Here is a 17,302-nt window from a genome sequence, read left to right as displayed (position 1 = left end):
AGCAGGCAGGAATTTTCCTCCAAGTTAGTTTACCACCTTTCAATTGACTCTTCACATGGCTCCCTGGGATGAAATTTCTTTCTTAGGACTTTATGAACTGTGATAAACAAAGCAGGATGGAGGCAGGATTTTTTTGTAGGACTCCTTAGTGCATGTGCTAAAATCTGTAAGAAACTCCCGTTCTGAAGCTGATGCAAAGAGCTACTTTGCGTTAAGTACAAGTGAGTCCCGCTCGCTCCATTCCAAAAGGGGCTGGGATGCTGCAAAGCAGGAGGAGCCCAAAAATGTCGCATTGACTTTGTTGAGAAATCAGAGGAGGAGATCATGAGCTCACTTTCAAGAAAATGTTAATCCTCCCCATCTGACATATGTGTTGGAATTACACAGATTGGAACTGTTTTGGCAAACGGATTGAACGTTACGAAGAGCCAGACAAATAAACTGCCTGCTGCCACGTTAAACAGGGATTCGGGGATCATTTTGCTACAGCATGACAGAAGAAAAAACAATGAATTTCCCTGTAAATGGTTGAATACAATGCAGTTACATCTTCTAAAGATCTTCTCGATAGGCTGGAGAGGTGAAGAGATCTTTGTTTTAGTTTTGCCCTGTAATTGTACTGAGAACTTTCACCTGCATCCTGGCACTCAGGGTATGGCTGTTGGGCAGGGGCCCAAATTTCATACTACCCTTGAAATCCCAGTTTTCCATGGCTGTGCTGTCAGCAGACCAACCATACCTCTGCCGATTTTAAAGCATCTGCAGATAATTATGAGGTTGCTTCTAATCCACAGCCTGTGTAAGGTGAAGGTATCAAAATCCCGGTGATCGGGGTGCCCGTGATAGGCACATCCTAAATCGGGCACGTGACTCTGGAAAACCGCTATCTGGGCTCAACAGTTTGGAGAAACGGTTGCAAGCGGGAGTCTTAGAGGTTTGAAAACCAACCCAACCAAACCCGAAAGTGACTTCAGATAAAGAAAGTCCAAAATGCGCCTGGCGTTCATGTCCTGTGACACGAAGCATGTCATGGCTGGGGGGAGAAGCTGTGCTGTTTGGGAGGTTCCAGTGGCGGCACTGAGCTGGAGTTAATGGCACAGGTGGAAGTTATCGCCCCACTGGCACTTTTCTGGGATGCACCAGCTCTACGGGAGAAGCTACAGAGAAGGAGGGTGGTGAGCTCCTGGCCCAGGTTGCCCAGAGAAGTTGTGGCTGCCCCATCCCTGGAGGGGTTCAAGGCCAGGTTGGACGGGGCTTGGAGCAACCTGGGCTGGTGGGAGGTGTCCCTGCCCAGGGCAGGGGAGTGGAACCAGATGGTCTTTAAGGTCCCTTCCAACCCGAACCATTCCATGATTCTCTAACACAGCCTGGAGTCAGGAAACCCTGGGCCTCCCCTTACTCTTAACCACAGCCGGAAATCTCTTAAAAAAAAAAATCCGATTTCCACCATTCCGGATGGAGATGGCTCAGAGAGTTGGGTCAGAAAAGTTGCTCAGAAACACTTTGCAACGGGACCGGCTGAGAAACGACACCCCCCCACACCCCCGCACTCACTCACGCTTCGGGAGGGGAGGGCAGGACCCGCACCGGGACGGGACGGGACGGGACGGGACGGCGGGGGCGGGACGGGACCGGGTCCCGCCCGCTCCGCTCGCCGCCGCGGGGCCGGCGGGGAGGCGGGCAGACGGGGCGAGCCGTGGGGCGGGCGGGCGAGCTGTCGGGGCTACACTTCGCAGTGGGACAGAGCCCCGCACGGCCCGGGCCGCTCCTCCCCCGGAGGGAAAAGGCTCCCGGAGCGAGGAGCGCAGCCCTGCCCGGCCATGATGCTGCCCGCCGCCGGCCCCAGCCCCGCGCAGACCTGCGGGGCCGTGCTGGTGACCGCCGTGCTCCTGCAGTCCGTCTGCGTGGCCGTCACCTTCCTCTACTTCACCAACGAGCTCAAACAGGTTGGTGGCGGGGCAGGCAAGCGGGGGGGGGGACCCCGCGCTCGCCCTTTGGCTCGCCTTGGCTTTGTTTTGGGCGAGGAAAGGTGCCGGCGAGGCGAGCGGAGCCGGGAAGCGTCCGTTGAGCCGCACAGAGCCAGCATCCCCGTCCCCAGACAAAGAGCTTCCCTGTGCCTGTGCTGCGCCTTTGTCTGGGCTTTCCTCGGGCCCCGGGTGCGCAGGCAGGGGCTGGAGGTCAAGGCAAGAACAATTAAAAGGGTTTTGCAGGTTTCCCCCCACCCCTTTTTTTTTTTTCCCCCCATAAAGTGACGCTTTTTATTTTGCAGAGAAGTAGCAAATGCTACTTTTGCTTTTCGTTAACAGCGCCCAAACTTTTGTCTCTCCTCACACGGCGGCGCCCGGAGGGGCTGCAGGAGCCGCCGCCTCTGCCAGCTGCCTGTTCCTATAGACCCCAGGGGAAAATAGGCTGGACAAAAAAAGCTGAAGTGCCTTTAAAATGCCTCCGCTAGGAAAATACATAGTCTTAAACCAGTGACTAATCCCAAAGGAACTTCACCCAGACAGCAAACACCACCGAATTCCTCAGAATGACTTGTAAAATACCCATTGTATAGTCTGGATGCTTTGGTCTCCTTGCAGCCCCCCCTCGAGCCTCTTGGCTGCTGCTTAACTCTTTCCCCTTCCTGCACAAGGTCATTTGCATGCCAAGAAAATTGCATTTAGTTGATAATCCCATGAGCCCTTTATGCGTGTGGTCCTGCTTTTCATTGACACCCCAGCACTTGGAGTTTCCTTGAGTGTCTTGCCCAAAATTTACTATTCTGCTCTTAAGTTGTACCATTACGTTGCTCTCCCTGGCACAGAGGTAACCTAACTGCAGGTAAGTGTGCTGTAGTTACACAACTTCAGAAGGGATTGCATAAATGTAAAATATTATGTTACCTGTGCATTCCGCATCAGATTTGATAGGTGAAGTCTTCTGAGATGTCAAAGTCCCCGGTGAAGCCGATGGTGAAGGGCGTACGGTATTCTGCATTATGAGCCAATGTTCATACTTCGGGAATGCATAAAACAGATTTTCCTGCTGAGTTTATAGCTGTGGCTGTCCCATATGTGGTGGAAGGGGGGAGTCACGGGAATGCGTTGATTTTATGAAATCAGGTTACATGATACTGCTAATGAAGAGAAATCTATAAATGCATTCTTGCCTCTTCGTGCATGCAGTTCAGGCTTTTGCTAACAAGCTTGCCAACCTCAGTAGCTAGTAACCACACTTAGCTTTCCCTTCCTTTGATTCAAATACGCACACTTGGGACACAACCACAGCTAGTGGTACTCGCCCAAAATACTGTTTGTGAAGAATAACAAGCCTGCGTTTGGTGTGAAAAGCTAAGTCTGCCCCTAGTGAAGTTCCGCTGGGCTACGAAGTAAGGTTGCTGGCTCTGGGGGGGGGGGGCACCTTAAGCACATATTCGTGCATGTGCCATCTGGTGCCCAGTAAACAAGGAAGAAGCTTATCTAGAAACACAGTTTGCTACCCTGCAGCCACACGGTGCACGTGGAATAAATCTCAAAAGATAAACTGCGATTTTTGTCTGCCCATTTTTCTTCCTTCTGTCGCTCACCATATCTGTGCGTCTGCACCTTCACCAGATGACTATGGCTGTGCAGGCTGCAGATATTTTTATCTTTACAAAATGAGTAATGTATAACTAGCAGTGTTGTTTTTTTTTTTAATTCTCCAGTTGTAGTAATCTGAGTAGGACTACGAATGTGACCATTTGTCTCAGTTTTACTATGGGAGGAAGTGCTGAGACACGAGCACAATAAAGTTCATTATGCTTCAGGATACGGGGCTGCAAGGAAAATGTCCTCAGACTTCCTTCTGTTTTGAAAACATAGTCCCTGCATTCCTCCTAGAATAGGAGAGAAGCTTTAAAAGACAGTGTTCCTGCAGGACTTCAGTCCTCCAAAAACGCAGTGCTACAGATAAACCTCGTTGGAGCCCTACAGCACCCTGATGCCTTGCTTTCTCTCCCCGTAAACCAGAAGTACCAACCCTGCAGTACCAGACTGTGCTGATGCCAGTTTGCATTCCCTGAGGATTTCAAAAGGCATGCAAAGTGCCGTTCCAGTGCCAGGAGAGTAAAGCTGTTTGGGGGGAAGGTCTGCAGATAAGGAGAAGGCAGAAGCACAGGACTTTTTGCCCCCAGATCAGAGGGCAAAGCTCAGAGGTGAGCTGTAGCAGATCTGGTAAGAGAATAAACGCTAACATCTCAGCTGCTCATGTATCTTTTTTTTTTTTTAAAGACTCATCAGACTACTTTGTTATAGAAGCTAGTATAGGTAAATCTGTCAGAGCCCTTAGTTTTAAGTGCAGCTTTACCTTAATAAGCACATAATTGTAATCACTTATAGTTCTTGAAACAAGAAACCTGATTCAAGACTATCACTGTGCTCCTCAGCAGAGACGCAGAAACCTGCACAAACACTCACAGTGGTGGCCCCATTTCACCCTGATGCCTCCAGAGTATGAAATCATTTCAAGTGTTAGATGAAGCTCAAGAGAGCGTCCTGCTGCAAAGTGAAGGTGCTCTTCTACCCGGTAGGGCTTGCAGGGTAACCTGGGTGAACCCCCCTCATCCTCCTGGAGCTGGGAAGTCTCTTCCTGAACACCTTTGTTCTCTAACGCGCTGAGGAGTGCGAAGGAGGAGGTGACTCCGTTTGTTGCTTTCAATACCCCAGTTTGAAGGACAGCAGAAGCAGAAAATGGTACTTGTAGAATAAATATGTCTGTTTAGCAAACCAAACTACGCTTCTTTAACATAAGAAGGGTGACGTGTAAATGTTACAAGAAGTCCGTCTGCGCGTTCATTCCCGATTGCTCTTTCTTCCGAGCCCCTGCAGGACTTTGCTGGCACAACCTCACGGGTCTTTGGCTGGGGAGGTGGGTGGGAGCCGATCTCAGCTGGGCTCTGCTGCTGGGCTCTCAGCTGGGCTCTGCGGGCGGCAGCGCAGGTTTCTCTGCTCCTGCATGAACCAACAGCGCCAGCTGGAGTTGCGTCTCTCCCCTCGCCCTGCGGATGCTGCGGGGCGTGGGAAGCACTTGCTGCCGTCCCATCAGCTCTCCCAGCCACATTCCCCTTGGAGCCAACAGGAGTTTTGCCACTCTCTTCAAACTCATTTTTTTTTTTTTTTTTTTTTTTTCGGAAAGAGTATTTTCCCAATGACTAGAGGATATAGACGTAGACCCATGTCACAAGCATTCAGCATTATCATTTCATTTGCACCCAAATGTCATTTCTGTTGTCCGGACTTCGTTCTGGACTACTAGGACAACCACAGTTACGGACAGGCCCCAGACTGGGTAAGGGGAGGATACGGTATGGATATATACCAGTAAAAGCCTGGACTATAAATGGCATTGGCTGAAAAGGCAGAACGGAAAAGACTTTTTTAAGGTCTGGTATTTGATTTCATCCTCAATAATTTGTGAAGAAAAATCCCTTGTGCAACAGAAAGGTTCTTCATGCACAACTAGGGAAACTAAAGAATGCACAACATCAGTGATTTGGGTATTGAATTTTCACAAAGCTTATTGAGTTGAGTGCTGCATACCAAAGTTATGTCCATGGAGATAATGTAAGTATATTTTTGCATATTGAGTACGCCATCGTAATTAAATAAATATGTAAAATGAGGATGAATTACTCATGCTGTCTCTATAACCATAACTCACTCCATGCTGGCAAATGCTTTAAAGAAAAGAAAGCGTGTTCTTAAGCGCGGTGAATTTAGTGACATACCACGGCTGAGCATCGGCGAGCACCTCACAGGTGAAAAATCCTGGCTTTCCTTTCTGCTGCAGCTCCGGGACACGTACTCCAAGAGCGGCGTCGCTTGTCTCACCGGGGAGGAGATGGGAAATTTCCTCCAAAACCTGGATCTAACTGAAGGCGAAGACAGCGAGGCTGATCCCTGCTGGCAAGTAAAGTGGCACCTGGGAAACTTAATTAAAAAGGTATTTGGGAACCAACACGCTGAAACAGTGTGCTTGGTGGTGGTACTATTCAGAGAATCCTAACAACAGCAGAAAAAAGGGGGGTGTTTTATTGCAAAGCAATCGTCGAGCCGTACCTTCAGCTGCGGAGCGCTCGCACTGAAGCAAAAAACCTGCCATTGAGGAAATAACAAAGCAAAGACTTTGTTTATTTATAGCAAGGCTTAGTTTTTACTAAGCCAGTTTCAGTGGTAGGTTGGCTTATCCGAAATACCTCGGGGTAGAAGTGCTCGACTCGAGGTTGTTTTCTACCTGACGGTACAGACCGCAGCGGTAGCAGAGGTGTCACTCCCTCTTTGGGAATACAGGGAGAGCGGCATGAGAAAATGCGATGAAACGTAACGTGGGGAGGGGTAAAAAGGTGCCTGGGAGAAGGTCTAGTCCTGAGCTATGGAATGCAGCCGGGGAGGAAAGAGGGAGGCGGGCGAGCGCACAGCGTCGGGCACAGCGCCTTCCCAGCTCAGCGTTCAGAGAACACCGTCTCCTGCCTGACTTACACGCAAATACCTGTAATTTTGGCTACAGAGAAGAAAATAAGCCTGGCTGAAAAAAAAAAAAAAAAAACCAACAAAAACAATACCAGAAAGGCTAAAATCTTCCCAGAATGGTTTTCAAAAGCCCATCTCCGGCACATAAAAAAAAGCTCATGCATAAAAAGTCACTTTTGGCTGAAACTTACCTGGCAATTCTTGCAGCCCAGAATAGATCCTTTATTTGTATTCAGAGATCTCGGCTCCGTTGGTGGAAGTTCTGTCAGTGAATTCCCTGAACTTCTGCATAAGGAAAACATTGTTTTATTTGGTGGACATTTACGTGTCTGATACACCTACTAGCTCCCTGAATGCTTAAAAAAAAAAAAAAAAAGATAGCCTGGGTGCCAGAAATAATAAATGATAATAATATAGATGGCTGGATGGATAGATAAATAGAAATGTGGCGGGGCAGAACCCATCAGTTAGTGGCAAAGCAGGTAAATCATCTCAAAGCATCAGCGTGTCGCTGCAGCGCCGTCGGTAACCAGAGCAGTGCGTTCCGGCAGTCAGCAAACCGTTCTAGAGAAGGGGAATGCACGAAGTAAGATGTGCTGGCTTAAGAGCTTAGCTAGCTAGAGATGGCAGAGGTATAAAAATAAATGAAGTTTAATTTCTCAGAGCCAAGAGCCCACAGAAGCGCACGCTGCCAGGTATTCCGCACGTGGAAGCTGATGCTTCTACACTATATTTTTTCTTATTTGAGGAAAGCGTGAGGGTCGAGTTTTTCCAATAGACTTAAAGCCCAGATGGCTGAGCTCTCCTGAAAATGGTTTCCCATATATTTCATTACATAAAAGACGTAAACGTATGAGTGCTTTAATACAACAAATTAATAGGGTTTGGTTTTTTTTATTTGCTTGTTGATCAAATCCAGAATACCCTTTATTCATGAGTTTGAGGAAGGAGTGTTCTTTCTCCTGCACCTGTCAGTTTCTGCTGACAAACTAATTCATTTTCTCTGTGTTTGTTGACAGATGATGGCGAGAAGCTATGAGGAAAACATATCTGCAGTCAACGGTATGATAATAATTTCATTATCCGTGGCAAAAAGGAGCTGCTAGTGGCACCTCACGTGTAGTGACTCAATTAATTTTTTAAAAGCGCAGAAAACACTGACTAAGATCTCGTACCGGCAGCAAGTCATCGACGAACGATTGCTTATTACTAGAAGGCAAATTTTCAGGAGCCAGAAAATCCGGTCGAGCGATTAGAGGAGGGTAACCGAGGTGGATGCAGAGGACTTGGCTTCTAGACCTCGGTCCCACAGTGTTACGGGGACGTTTGAACAGTCTGTTCTGGGAACGGGCTGCCATACGCATAGGTCAGTTAAGGAATAGCTCTGCCAAAGCTCCTACAGCTCTAAACGCGTCGAGTGAAAGCATTACGACCTCCAAGTGGAAATTCAGAGTGAAGACAACAAATACTAAACCTTAAAAGATACTCGGCGTGAATATTAAAATTGTTAATATAGGTTATTTTAGGTTGTCTATTGGTAATTTTGGGGCGGGGGGTGGAGAAAAAGGAGAACAAAGAGGCGTATTTCAAGGAGAGCCGGAGAAATTTGAGCCTTATTAGCCAACAGATAGCATGATTTAGCCAATTTAAAAAAAAAAAGACATACCTATTGCTTAAAATCGGGTCGAATGGGACAGACGTGCTTTCTGACGTTCTCGCGTCTAACGTGAGGTTCCTTCTGGGGTGTCCCTCAGGTGACCGGGCGCTGACGCTGTCGCACACGGATGGGCAGCCCCCCGCCGCCAGGATCGCAGCGCACCTGACGGGCAACAGCAACAGGAGGAGTTCCCTCTCCCCACGCAGTAAGGGAAAAAACCTTCACAACCAGCTAAAGACGGCAGAAATTACTCTCTCATTGCTAGCCTCCCGCTTACGTACGCTTTCCGATACTTGCGTTCACAGCAAGAAACAAGGCATTAAAAAAAGCCTTTCTGTCCCTGACAATGTTGTTTTTCAGCTAGTTCTCGCAGAACAGGGAGAAAGCCCATTGCCTCTGGCCACTTCCCTAACTTTCTTTCTGGAACCTTCATTAAGGGGAAAAAAAAATAAGTATTCTTCTTTCTAACATTAAGTTTTCCTCTTTTCTTCCCTTTAATTTCCTTCTGTTAGTTCTGTGACCAGCTGCTATGGCGACAGACCTATTAGAAGTGCAAGACGGAGACAGGAGAGACTTGACATTCAGGCCATATTAATGAAGGGCTTGGTGGGGCGGCTGCAGCTTTGGAGGGTGTCGGGCACAAATGGGTATTTTAACTTGGTCACCAAGTAACACCGTGATGGTTTTTCTCTTATTTGGGAGCACAAAAATTAAAAATAAAGGTAGTTCATGTGAATGCCCAGACAGAGCTAACCAGCTTGCTTCTGAAGCTTTGAATTGTTTTGAGAATGGACATAACGAGCCACTGGGAAGAGCGGGTTTCCTTACTTTAACTAAAAAACCAGACTCCCCGACTAGCAGACACCTGGCTTCACTACCTGGCTTTTAATTTAATATTTTTCTCTCTTTTTTTCCTCAAGTAGATTCCTTGCCCAGAAGAGGGAACGGACAAAAAATAAGCAACTGGGAGTCGTCAAGGAAAGGCCACTCTTTCCTCTACAACGTGGAGCTGAGAAATGGCGAGTTGGTGATACCCCAGACGGGCTTTTATTACATCTACTCACAAACTTACTTTCGTTTCCGTGAGAACGAGAACGAGGATTCCGGTTTGCTGGCACAAATCAGGAACCCCAAACAGCTTGTCCAATATGTTTACAAACTGACTAATTACCCAGAGCCCATTTTGCTCATGAAAAGCGCAAGAACGAGCTGCTGGTCTAAAAAGGCAGAATACGGACTATATTCCATCTACCAAGGTGGTGTGTTTCAGCTGAAAAGAGAGGACAGGATTTTTGTCTCTGTCAGTAATGGTGACATAGTTGACATGGACAAAGAAGCAAGTTTTTTTGGAGCTTTTATGATCGGTTAGAAGATGAAAATCGTGCTCTGAAGGAGCCAGTTTTCCCGGGCAGGACCAGCTTAAAATTCTATACAGTAGGGGATAATAAGCAAACACCGTAGCAATACCGATAGTACCAGGCTCCCCTTTCTCAGATCACTCAGCCGCGGTCCGGCCGTGCCGAATACTCTCCCCCGAGCCGGGAAGGGGCAGCAGCAGCTGCGGATGGCGATGCTTTGCACGGGCGCGGGTACCACGTCCCGCTGCCCAGCCAGGCTGGGGCCGTGCGAGGATTTCACACCCCACGGATGATACCTTCAGCCCCGGCAGGTGAGAGCTCGCCATCACCTCCGCAGAGATGCTCCGCGCCGGCTCCGGTGGGATGGAGGATGCTGCAGGTCCGGTTACTTGAGGTAGAGATGGGACATCAAATTTTATTCGTGGTCTCCATCAAGACCCCGTCTTGAATATCAGGTCCTGTAAGGAGCCGTTGGCGAGCACCGCGTCCCAGGCACCCGTGGAATGACTCGAGGAGTTTTTTGTTTGAACCCCAGTTTTACAAAGTTGAAAGGCCATCAGAAACTCCAGCCACACGTCTTCATCTCATCTAACAAAGCACTTAAGCGCCTAATTAATTTCAAGCACACGAACAGTCTGACTGAATCAGGGTATTTACATGCTTGAAATTAAATATGTGCTTAAGCGTTTTGCAGGATCACGGCTTGAGTAAACACATTAGTTTGTCTTAATCAGGATATTGTACATAAAACCAGCTGCTGAAATGGCACAGAAGAGGTTTTGAAATCAATCAGTATTTTGATCAGCACATTGTGATAGTGCCTGTTTACTTAATTGCTGTGCTGTGAAGATTTCACCAGGTTTCCAACAGGCTCAGTAACGCGGTTGCTGTTACACGGGCTGACAGCAAGTACTTCATCCAGGAAAATACGTGGTTTTCCGTAAATACTGAATTCTGTCAGACATTTGCCACAAATTAAGCATGACCGGGTTCTTCCATGTTTGTTTTACTGGCCCGTATTTGGTAGGATGTAACGCAGGACAACACACCCCGATGACTAACATTTTAGGGAAACCATACACAACTCTCTGTACTTAAGCAAGAGCTGCAGTTTGGGTAACGCTGTTTTGATTTTTATTTTACATTTAGGAATGGGTGGGAAATTTTCATCATTTTTGTTTAAACCGTAATTTTATTTTATTTTTTTAAAAATGGCAATTATATTTTTCAACTCTATGAGTGGGGCTGTTTTATAGTTTTAAAAAAAAAGGGGGGAAAAAAAAAAAAAAGATTTGCAAGTGTAAGCTGTGTGGGCTAGATCCTCAGCGTAAATCAGGGTAGCATTAATTAATTAGCACATCCGCAGCATCGTCAGTGGACGTTTGCACCGTGAGCGCGTTTTGCCCAGGTTCGGAGGAAACAGTGGGGAAAAGAAGGTGAAAGCGAAAAAAAAAATAGGAGGGGGAGAGGAAGGCAGTTGGCTCCGCAAATGTTACTTTGCATCAACAGAGCGATGCCAGGAGAAAATCTGCGCTTTTTTTAAATATTTTTTTTAAACGGGTTTTTAATACACTAAGGTTGCCATGGGAACCCTCCCATTCACCTCCATGTTCTGGTAATTAAATCACTGTGCAGCCCTCGCGTACGGGCCGCGCGAGTGAACACGCATCAGTGATCTTACTGCCTTGTCAACAGGAGGAAATGAAGGGACACAAGCACCTGCATTTATTTTGTCTTTCGGAAGAGCAGGTACGTTGGGTCACTTAAATACCTGCATTTGAGCGGCAAGAGAAGAATGTCAGGAGTAGCATCTTTTTGACAGGTTGGGGCAAAGAAACACACTGCCGTAAGCCTAAAATGATGTTTTAACTTTTTTCTGCTGGTTTAACATAGCGTCACGTACGCTGTTTTCAGTGGTAACCAAATACGCGAAGTTCTTCATCGTTTACTGGAACACTTGGGTTCGCCTCATTCGCAAATCCTCTGTTTTTGCTGAGGACAGAAAATATTTCTACAGTTTTCTTTCTGATTTCTGTATTTAATTCAGAAATTTTCTGCCTGCCAGAAAAGGCTGAGGAGAACAAAGCCATTCCCTGTGTATCTGGATGTCTCCTACGTTGGACAAATTACTTTTGTAAGTTCTCCTTGCAAATGGACCGGGCTTTCTGATCTCGGCCCGGGGTTGACCCGCGTTATCGGGGTTGACCCGCGTTATCAAGGTTTGAGGCTTTTTTTAGCAGTTTGTTATATGAAAAAGTTGGCGGCTTCTTTTCAGAAATGTTATTTTAGGAGCTTATTTGAAAAAAGAAAAAAGAAAAAAAATCATTTGAACTGTGAAAAAGTATTTCGAGATTTACTGGCGACAGCTTCGAGTCAGAAGCCCTCCTTTATGGCCAAGAGCGGAGTTGTGTAAGGCAGGAGCCACGGCTGCGAGAAGGGGCTGGAAGGAAACCGGGGCTGGGGGGGGGGATTCCACAAACTTGCAGCTGATGCTAAGACAAACCGTCTGTTACTCACAGTTCTTTTTGCTCCGTGTTCTCTCCTCGGCTCTCCATATATAACACCACGCCAGCTGTCACTTGAGGAGCGCTCCCTGGCGTTATCTTCCTTTTTTATCTAAATGTACATATTCATGGTTTCTGACCGCGGAGTTTATCTCGACAGGGATCACACCGAATAATCCTCTTATTTCTGAATAATCCAAAGCCGTGCTTGCCAGATATCCTTTTGAGGAGAGGTTATCAAGCAATATCAGAACGGACACCTCTGAAAATGAATAGAAAGCAAGAGCAAGTTCTGTTTATACGTTTGCACCTTGAATCACACTTTTCATCTCACTTTATGTTGAACAGCAAATGTAGCAGATTTTTTTAATTTGTGGATGTAGGTTGCGGTAAAATGTAAATGTTGTAATTTTTCTACATGCATTTTGTATAAAACATTTTTAGTAAATAGTTATTTAGTCTTGCAGCGGTTACTGGTTTCATCCTATGCCTTCCATGACAACAACCCAGTCTGCAATCATTCCTCCGACAGTGGTTGGTATCAGTCATAATCCATCAGATGCCACAAAGGGTTGCAACGCAAAGGTCATGATGCAAGCCATGGAGCAACGCCATATCGTGTAACGTGATAGAATTGGCTCCCAGGCCCTCGTTGGTGAACAGCATCTGGAAGCAGTAGCCTGAAGAAAACACTGAAAACGATCTCATGAGCAGGGCCTACAAAACCCTGAGCACTTCCCTTGAGGTCTGCTCATGTTTCTGGGCTTTGGCAATTACTTAAGCGTCGGGAAATGTATTTAGGGTGGGAACACCTAATTCTTGTCCATCACCAAGCTACAGTAGACGATATATTGAGTTCGGAGGGATAAGGACCATTTACACAGATGTAAAGCAGCAGTAAACTGGAGATCCCCCAATGCTGAACACAAATGCACTCCTTGCCCCAAAAGCAAACATGGGTTACCGGCTGGTCTATCCGCTCTGCTTCCAGAATTTGCCCAACCAAAAAGGGTTCTGAGACCCAGGCAAACCCTGGAAACTCAACAGGACACGAAGGCATCATCAGCCCTGAGCCCAGCCCCGAGATGGGGGAGGGGGTGGTTGGTCCTGTGTGTGCAGAGAAGGGCTATGGCCGGAGCAGCAGCGACCTGCCGCAGCAGGGAAACCGTTTGCTCCGGGGTGTAAAAACCCTTGGAAAACTGCCCCCACCCAAGGGCTGCTTCACCTCCGAGCGTCTCCTTTTGCCTTCACTTCCTAGCAGTTCCCAATATCATCTCGTTCTCGCTGTCGCGGGCTCTGGCGGACCCCCACATCGCCATTCGATGTGCTGCACGTCTGCTCGATTAACGAAAGGCCGCTTGCCTCCCTAATGGACTCATAATCTAAACACGTTTAGCCCGGTGTTTGTTTTAGGCTTTATTTGGAATAGACGGGCATGCCTCACGCCTCGCCAACCAGGTCCGTGTGCGCGGCTCTCCCCGTCACCAACCGAGCCCCGCTGGAACCAGCATGCCATCGTACTGGGGAGGAGCCGCCCCCGCAGCCCCAGGTTGCAGGGATGCCCACAGGTTTTAAAAAGAAATTATCCCTTTTCAAGAAGATGCTTTTATTTCAGCAGAGGGTTCTCTCTTTTTCTGGTGTTTCCATGGGAAAAAGGACGTGCCAGCTAACTGGCTTTTATTGTACCTTTTGTTACTTCATGGAAACGGACTTCTATTTTTTTGCCTCTCTTCGCCTGAGTAAATGTAACCATTATTGTTTGAATTGCAGCAGTATCCACTGCCCAGGCAGGAGCAGGGATGCGTTTGTTGTACTCCCTGCAAACAGTCAAAAAGCCCGATGCAGACACTGAGACACTGAGATTTCGAGTTTCGTAATTTTAGTTTTCCGCTGACATCTAAATATTAGGGTTCTAAGGAAAGACTGAACGTAACAGTCAAACTAACATAAATAAGCACCCAGAGACAAGATCTCGTTCGTCCCTCCAAGGCACCTTGTGCCGTTCAGCAGCAGAAATGGAAGATGGATCAGGATGTCGTTGGGTCTGATCCAGTTTTCACAGGTTGGGGGTTTTTTTTCCTCCACGTAGAGTTACATGGAAGTTTGTAGCAATTTTCATCAGAATCATCCAAAATTTGGTTCTCCATAACTTTTCTCTCTATTAACAGACTGAAATTGCACGCTATGATGTCACACGTTAAAAACCATGAATTTTTCCTCCGATTACACTTAACTGCCTGACCACACACCACTGCTGCTTTGTAATACTGTGGCTTTTCCCGAGACATCCGTAATCCAAGCCTATATAGACATTTCCGTTCATTTCTTCTGAAAGTTCTAGAGGTGACATCGAGTTGGGACACTGGGTCATGACAGAAGTGCTGTCAAGTCGCTTGTGGTCAGTGAGACGGGGCCGCAGCTTATGACAGAAGCCTGTCGGTTTATCCGCCCCCCATTTTTATGGGCTCTTCTACCAGAGTTAACACGAATCACCCTCTTTGTCTTTGATCCGCATAATACTTCTGCACTGAACACATCATGTACACTCACAGCGTCAGGAAACTTTAGAGAATCCGAAGTTGTTCAAAGCGCCCTCCAGAAAACAGCAATTTAAACCAAATCAAATCCAAGGCACAAATTCCTCCTCAAGTTACTTTTGATTTTGTCTGAGTGTGACTTTTTCGGCTCGCGTTGTTCTCAATTTGTATTGTATCACGTGTATTTAGCCCATGTAACTACTGGGTGAAGACAAAGTGGATTAACTGCAGATTTGCTGGTGAATTGAGCCACGCCATCGCTCCCCATTTCACCATGAGACAGACGTATCAACAGGAAGGTAAGGCCAGGAATAATTAGCTATGCAATCCCACCCGGCATGGCCTGGCACTAAGAGAACTCAAATCATAGTGGCTATTAATAAACATGTAAGTCAGGCGAACATCTCCATCCAAAGCCGGGACAGCTTTGAGTCAAAACCTGCAAGTCTTCTTTAGAAAGACCATCCAGTGATATTCAAAAAAAAATGCAGGCTACATCTCCTACTGCTGTCATGCTAGAAATGATTTCGTAAACGCTCTGTACTTTTAACCCAGAGGGAACATACCTGTGTCGGATGAACACGTTCTCCCCCGGCTCGGTGAGCGAGTCGAACCAAGAGGGACATGAATGGCCGTGGTGGGACCTCGCGGCACGAGCTGAAGCACGGTGAAAAGGTACGTCTGAAAGAGATGCCGCTGAATTAGTGGCGTTACAGCACAGCTCTGCTGATTAATAAACTAGCTCTGTTTTGAAGCCCGCTTGCAAATATTTACTGCCGTATAAACAACTGCAAAGTCACTTGAGCACGTCCTGGGTTTTTTATGTTATTAAGTTGGACTACCACGATTTCATCAGTGCTACTCGCTGATGGTAGTTGCTAAACTGTAACCTTTGAAAGCATACACCAGATGCTACCTTCTGTTCTTAAAATACATTTATAATAAAAGTCAAAACATCTCCTGCCCCTGGATATAATAAAAAAAATGCATTTGCTTTTCTGCGAATTGTTGGAGCTGCATCATTTTTAAATGGGAGATCTCTCCCTTGAAGTCTGTTTTCCACTTTCTTCATCTCTCCACCATAAAAACCATAATCATTCTATATTCCAAGCCTTCAGATATTTCCATGACAACAAACAACGATACAAACAAGAATTAAAACTTTATTGGATGAGAAGAAAATGGAAAGAACGGCATATAGGAGAGAGATTTTAAAACTCCATAAATAGAAGCTCTCTTCTACCTTATCTGCAGTGCTCAACGCAGCTTGAATGCTGCCAAAGAGAAGCACCAATATTTTAAGAGTTCCATGAAAGGTTAATGTCCATTATAATGCCTTTTTTTATTTTTTAATTATTTTTTGAATATCTGTTTTGGTCATCCATCCAGTTAAGTGGACAAAACTGTGAATAAAAAGTACTTAATTTCTGCCTCTTTCCCTCCATTTCTCTTATTCCATCAGCGGCTTCAATCTTTTCTGCAGTTGTTAGGGCAATATAACAGTACTGTTCCTGCAGCTGAGGGCGAGTAGATAACTTTCTGGGGCCTAAAGCCACCTTCTGTCACAGCTCGTGTACCTTCTGTCACCACTATCATTCCCACAGTCCTTCAGCAAATGCATAGCAGAGGCGGGAATTCGTTATCGTGCAGCGTTTGTGGGATGTCAGCTCTTTGTATCCCGTCGAACTTCGGCCTGCGATTGCCAAAGAAACCAGAAAGAAGCAGAAAACTGGAGGTGCTTTTCCTCTCCCTCGGCTGACTTGATTTCTGGCCCTGCCCCCATGAAGGAAAAGCAGCCAGAGAAGCCCTTGACTCACGATACCCTTTTAACAAGAAGGGGATTGATGTTGCCGGATCCAAAGCACAACTGCCATTGCTGATCCAGTGGCTCATCACATCAAACTCCCAGTGAACGAAGTGTTAATTCATTGCGTGACAAGCTCAAGCTGTCCGGAGTATCTAAATCTGGTTCTGCCTCGCTTTTGGCTACTTGATTTTGCTACACAGACCTCGGTTCAAGTATTATTTTAATAAGGAATAATATTTTTTTTCTGAAAAAAAAAAAAAATTTAAGAAAGCTCTCCCTGGGGAAAGGGAAACGGTCATTTTTTTGACAAGATACAGCTCAGGAAAAACTGGAAGAATTTCATGAGAATGAAGGATGCTCCCTCCACAGAAAAGTCACATTTATAGCTTCAGGCCATTTTCTCTGCCAAATATCAACATCCTGCAGTTAATGCCACTGGTCTGAGAATTTATCGGGGGGGGGGGGGGGGGGGGGGAGCTAAATAATTCTTTATAATAATACAAAGTATTTGGCAGCCTACATACAGAGGCAGTTACCAGCTCCTCTGTAATATAATGCAATGTAAATTAAATTAGATTGGACACAAAAATGTAATATGAAATAACTGTACATTTGTTGCATACAGCCCATGATTTTTCTTCAGAAACATAAAACAATTATATAGGCAGCTGGATAAACAAAGTGAGAAGCACGTTAGGGTCTTTCTTCTTCTCAACTGCAATTAATGTGTAGCCATCCCCCATAAAATTCAGCAGCTGTTGAATAACTTCCTACAAAACTGTCTCACGGTTCAAGAGCGGGAATGATGAATACCGATTCCAATGAAACTGCAAAAATATATCATCCAAATTAGGGTACGGACAAGGCACTAAGGCTAATGCTTGCATTATAACGGAAAGTGCTCCGGTGAAAACAGGCTCCTTCAGAGGCCCAGGCAGAGCAGCCCGG

The 17,302-nt window shown here is 46.4% G+C and overlaps 1 protein-coding gene across 2 annotated transcripts; it reads left to right on the top strand.

Moving 5' to 3' along the window:
- The first annotated feature begins 1,673 nt into the window (after positions 1 to 1,673).
- Positions 1,674 to 13,327, top strand: TNFSF10 (TNF superfamily member 10). 2 transcript variants are annotated; one of them, XM_063339337.1, is made up of 5 exons: positions 1,674 to 1,946; positions 5,812 to 5,964; positions 7,511 to 7,553; positions 8,246 to 8,353; positions 9,072 to 13,327. In XM_063339337.1, exons 1-5 carry the CDS (start codon positions 1,821 to 1,823, stop codon positions 9,515 to 9,517), a joined length of 876 nt encoding a protein of 291 aa, XP_063195407.1. In that variant the 5' UTR covers positions 1,674 to 1,820; the 3' UTR covers positions 9,518 to 13,327. The 2 variants fall into 2 exon arrangements, with proteins under 2 accessions (XP_063195407.1, XP_063195406.1); XM_063339336.1 differs by having other exon boundaries at positions 9,069 to 13,327.
- Positions 13,328 to 17,302: the final 3,975 nt, after the last annotated feature.

This window comes from Chroicocephalus ridibundus, chromosome 6 (assembly GCF_963924245.1).
Source record: "Chroicocephalus ridibundus chromosome 6, bChrRid1.1, whole genome shotgun sequence".
Classification (NCBI taxonomy): domain Eukaryota; kingdom Metazoa; phylum Chordata; class Aves; order Charadriiformes; family Laridae; genus Chroicocephalus; species Chroicocephalus ridibundus.
This window is presented reverse-complemented; position numbering and strand designations above follow the sequence as displayed.

Coding starts and splice junctions, on each gene's coding strand:
- TNFSF10 (XM_063339336.1), top strand. CDS start 1,821: ATGATGCTGCCCGCCGCCGGCCCCAGCCCCGCGCAGACCTGCGGGGCC. Junction 7,554..8,245: donor AAACATATCTGCAGTCAACG/GTATGATAATAA, acceptor GGTGTCCCTCAG/GTGACCGGGCGCTGACGCTG. Junction 8,354..9,068: donor GAGTTCCCTCTCCCCACGCA/GTAAGGGAAAAA, acceptor TTTTTCCTCAAG/TAGATTCCTTGCCCAGAAGA.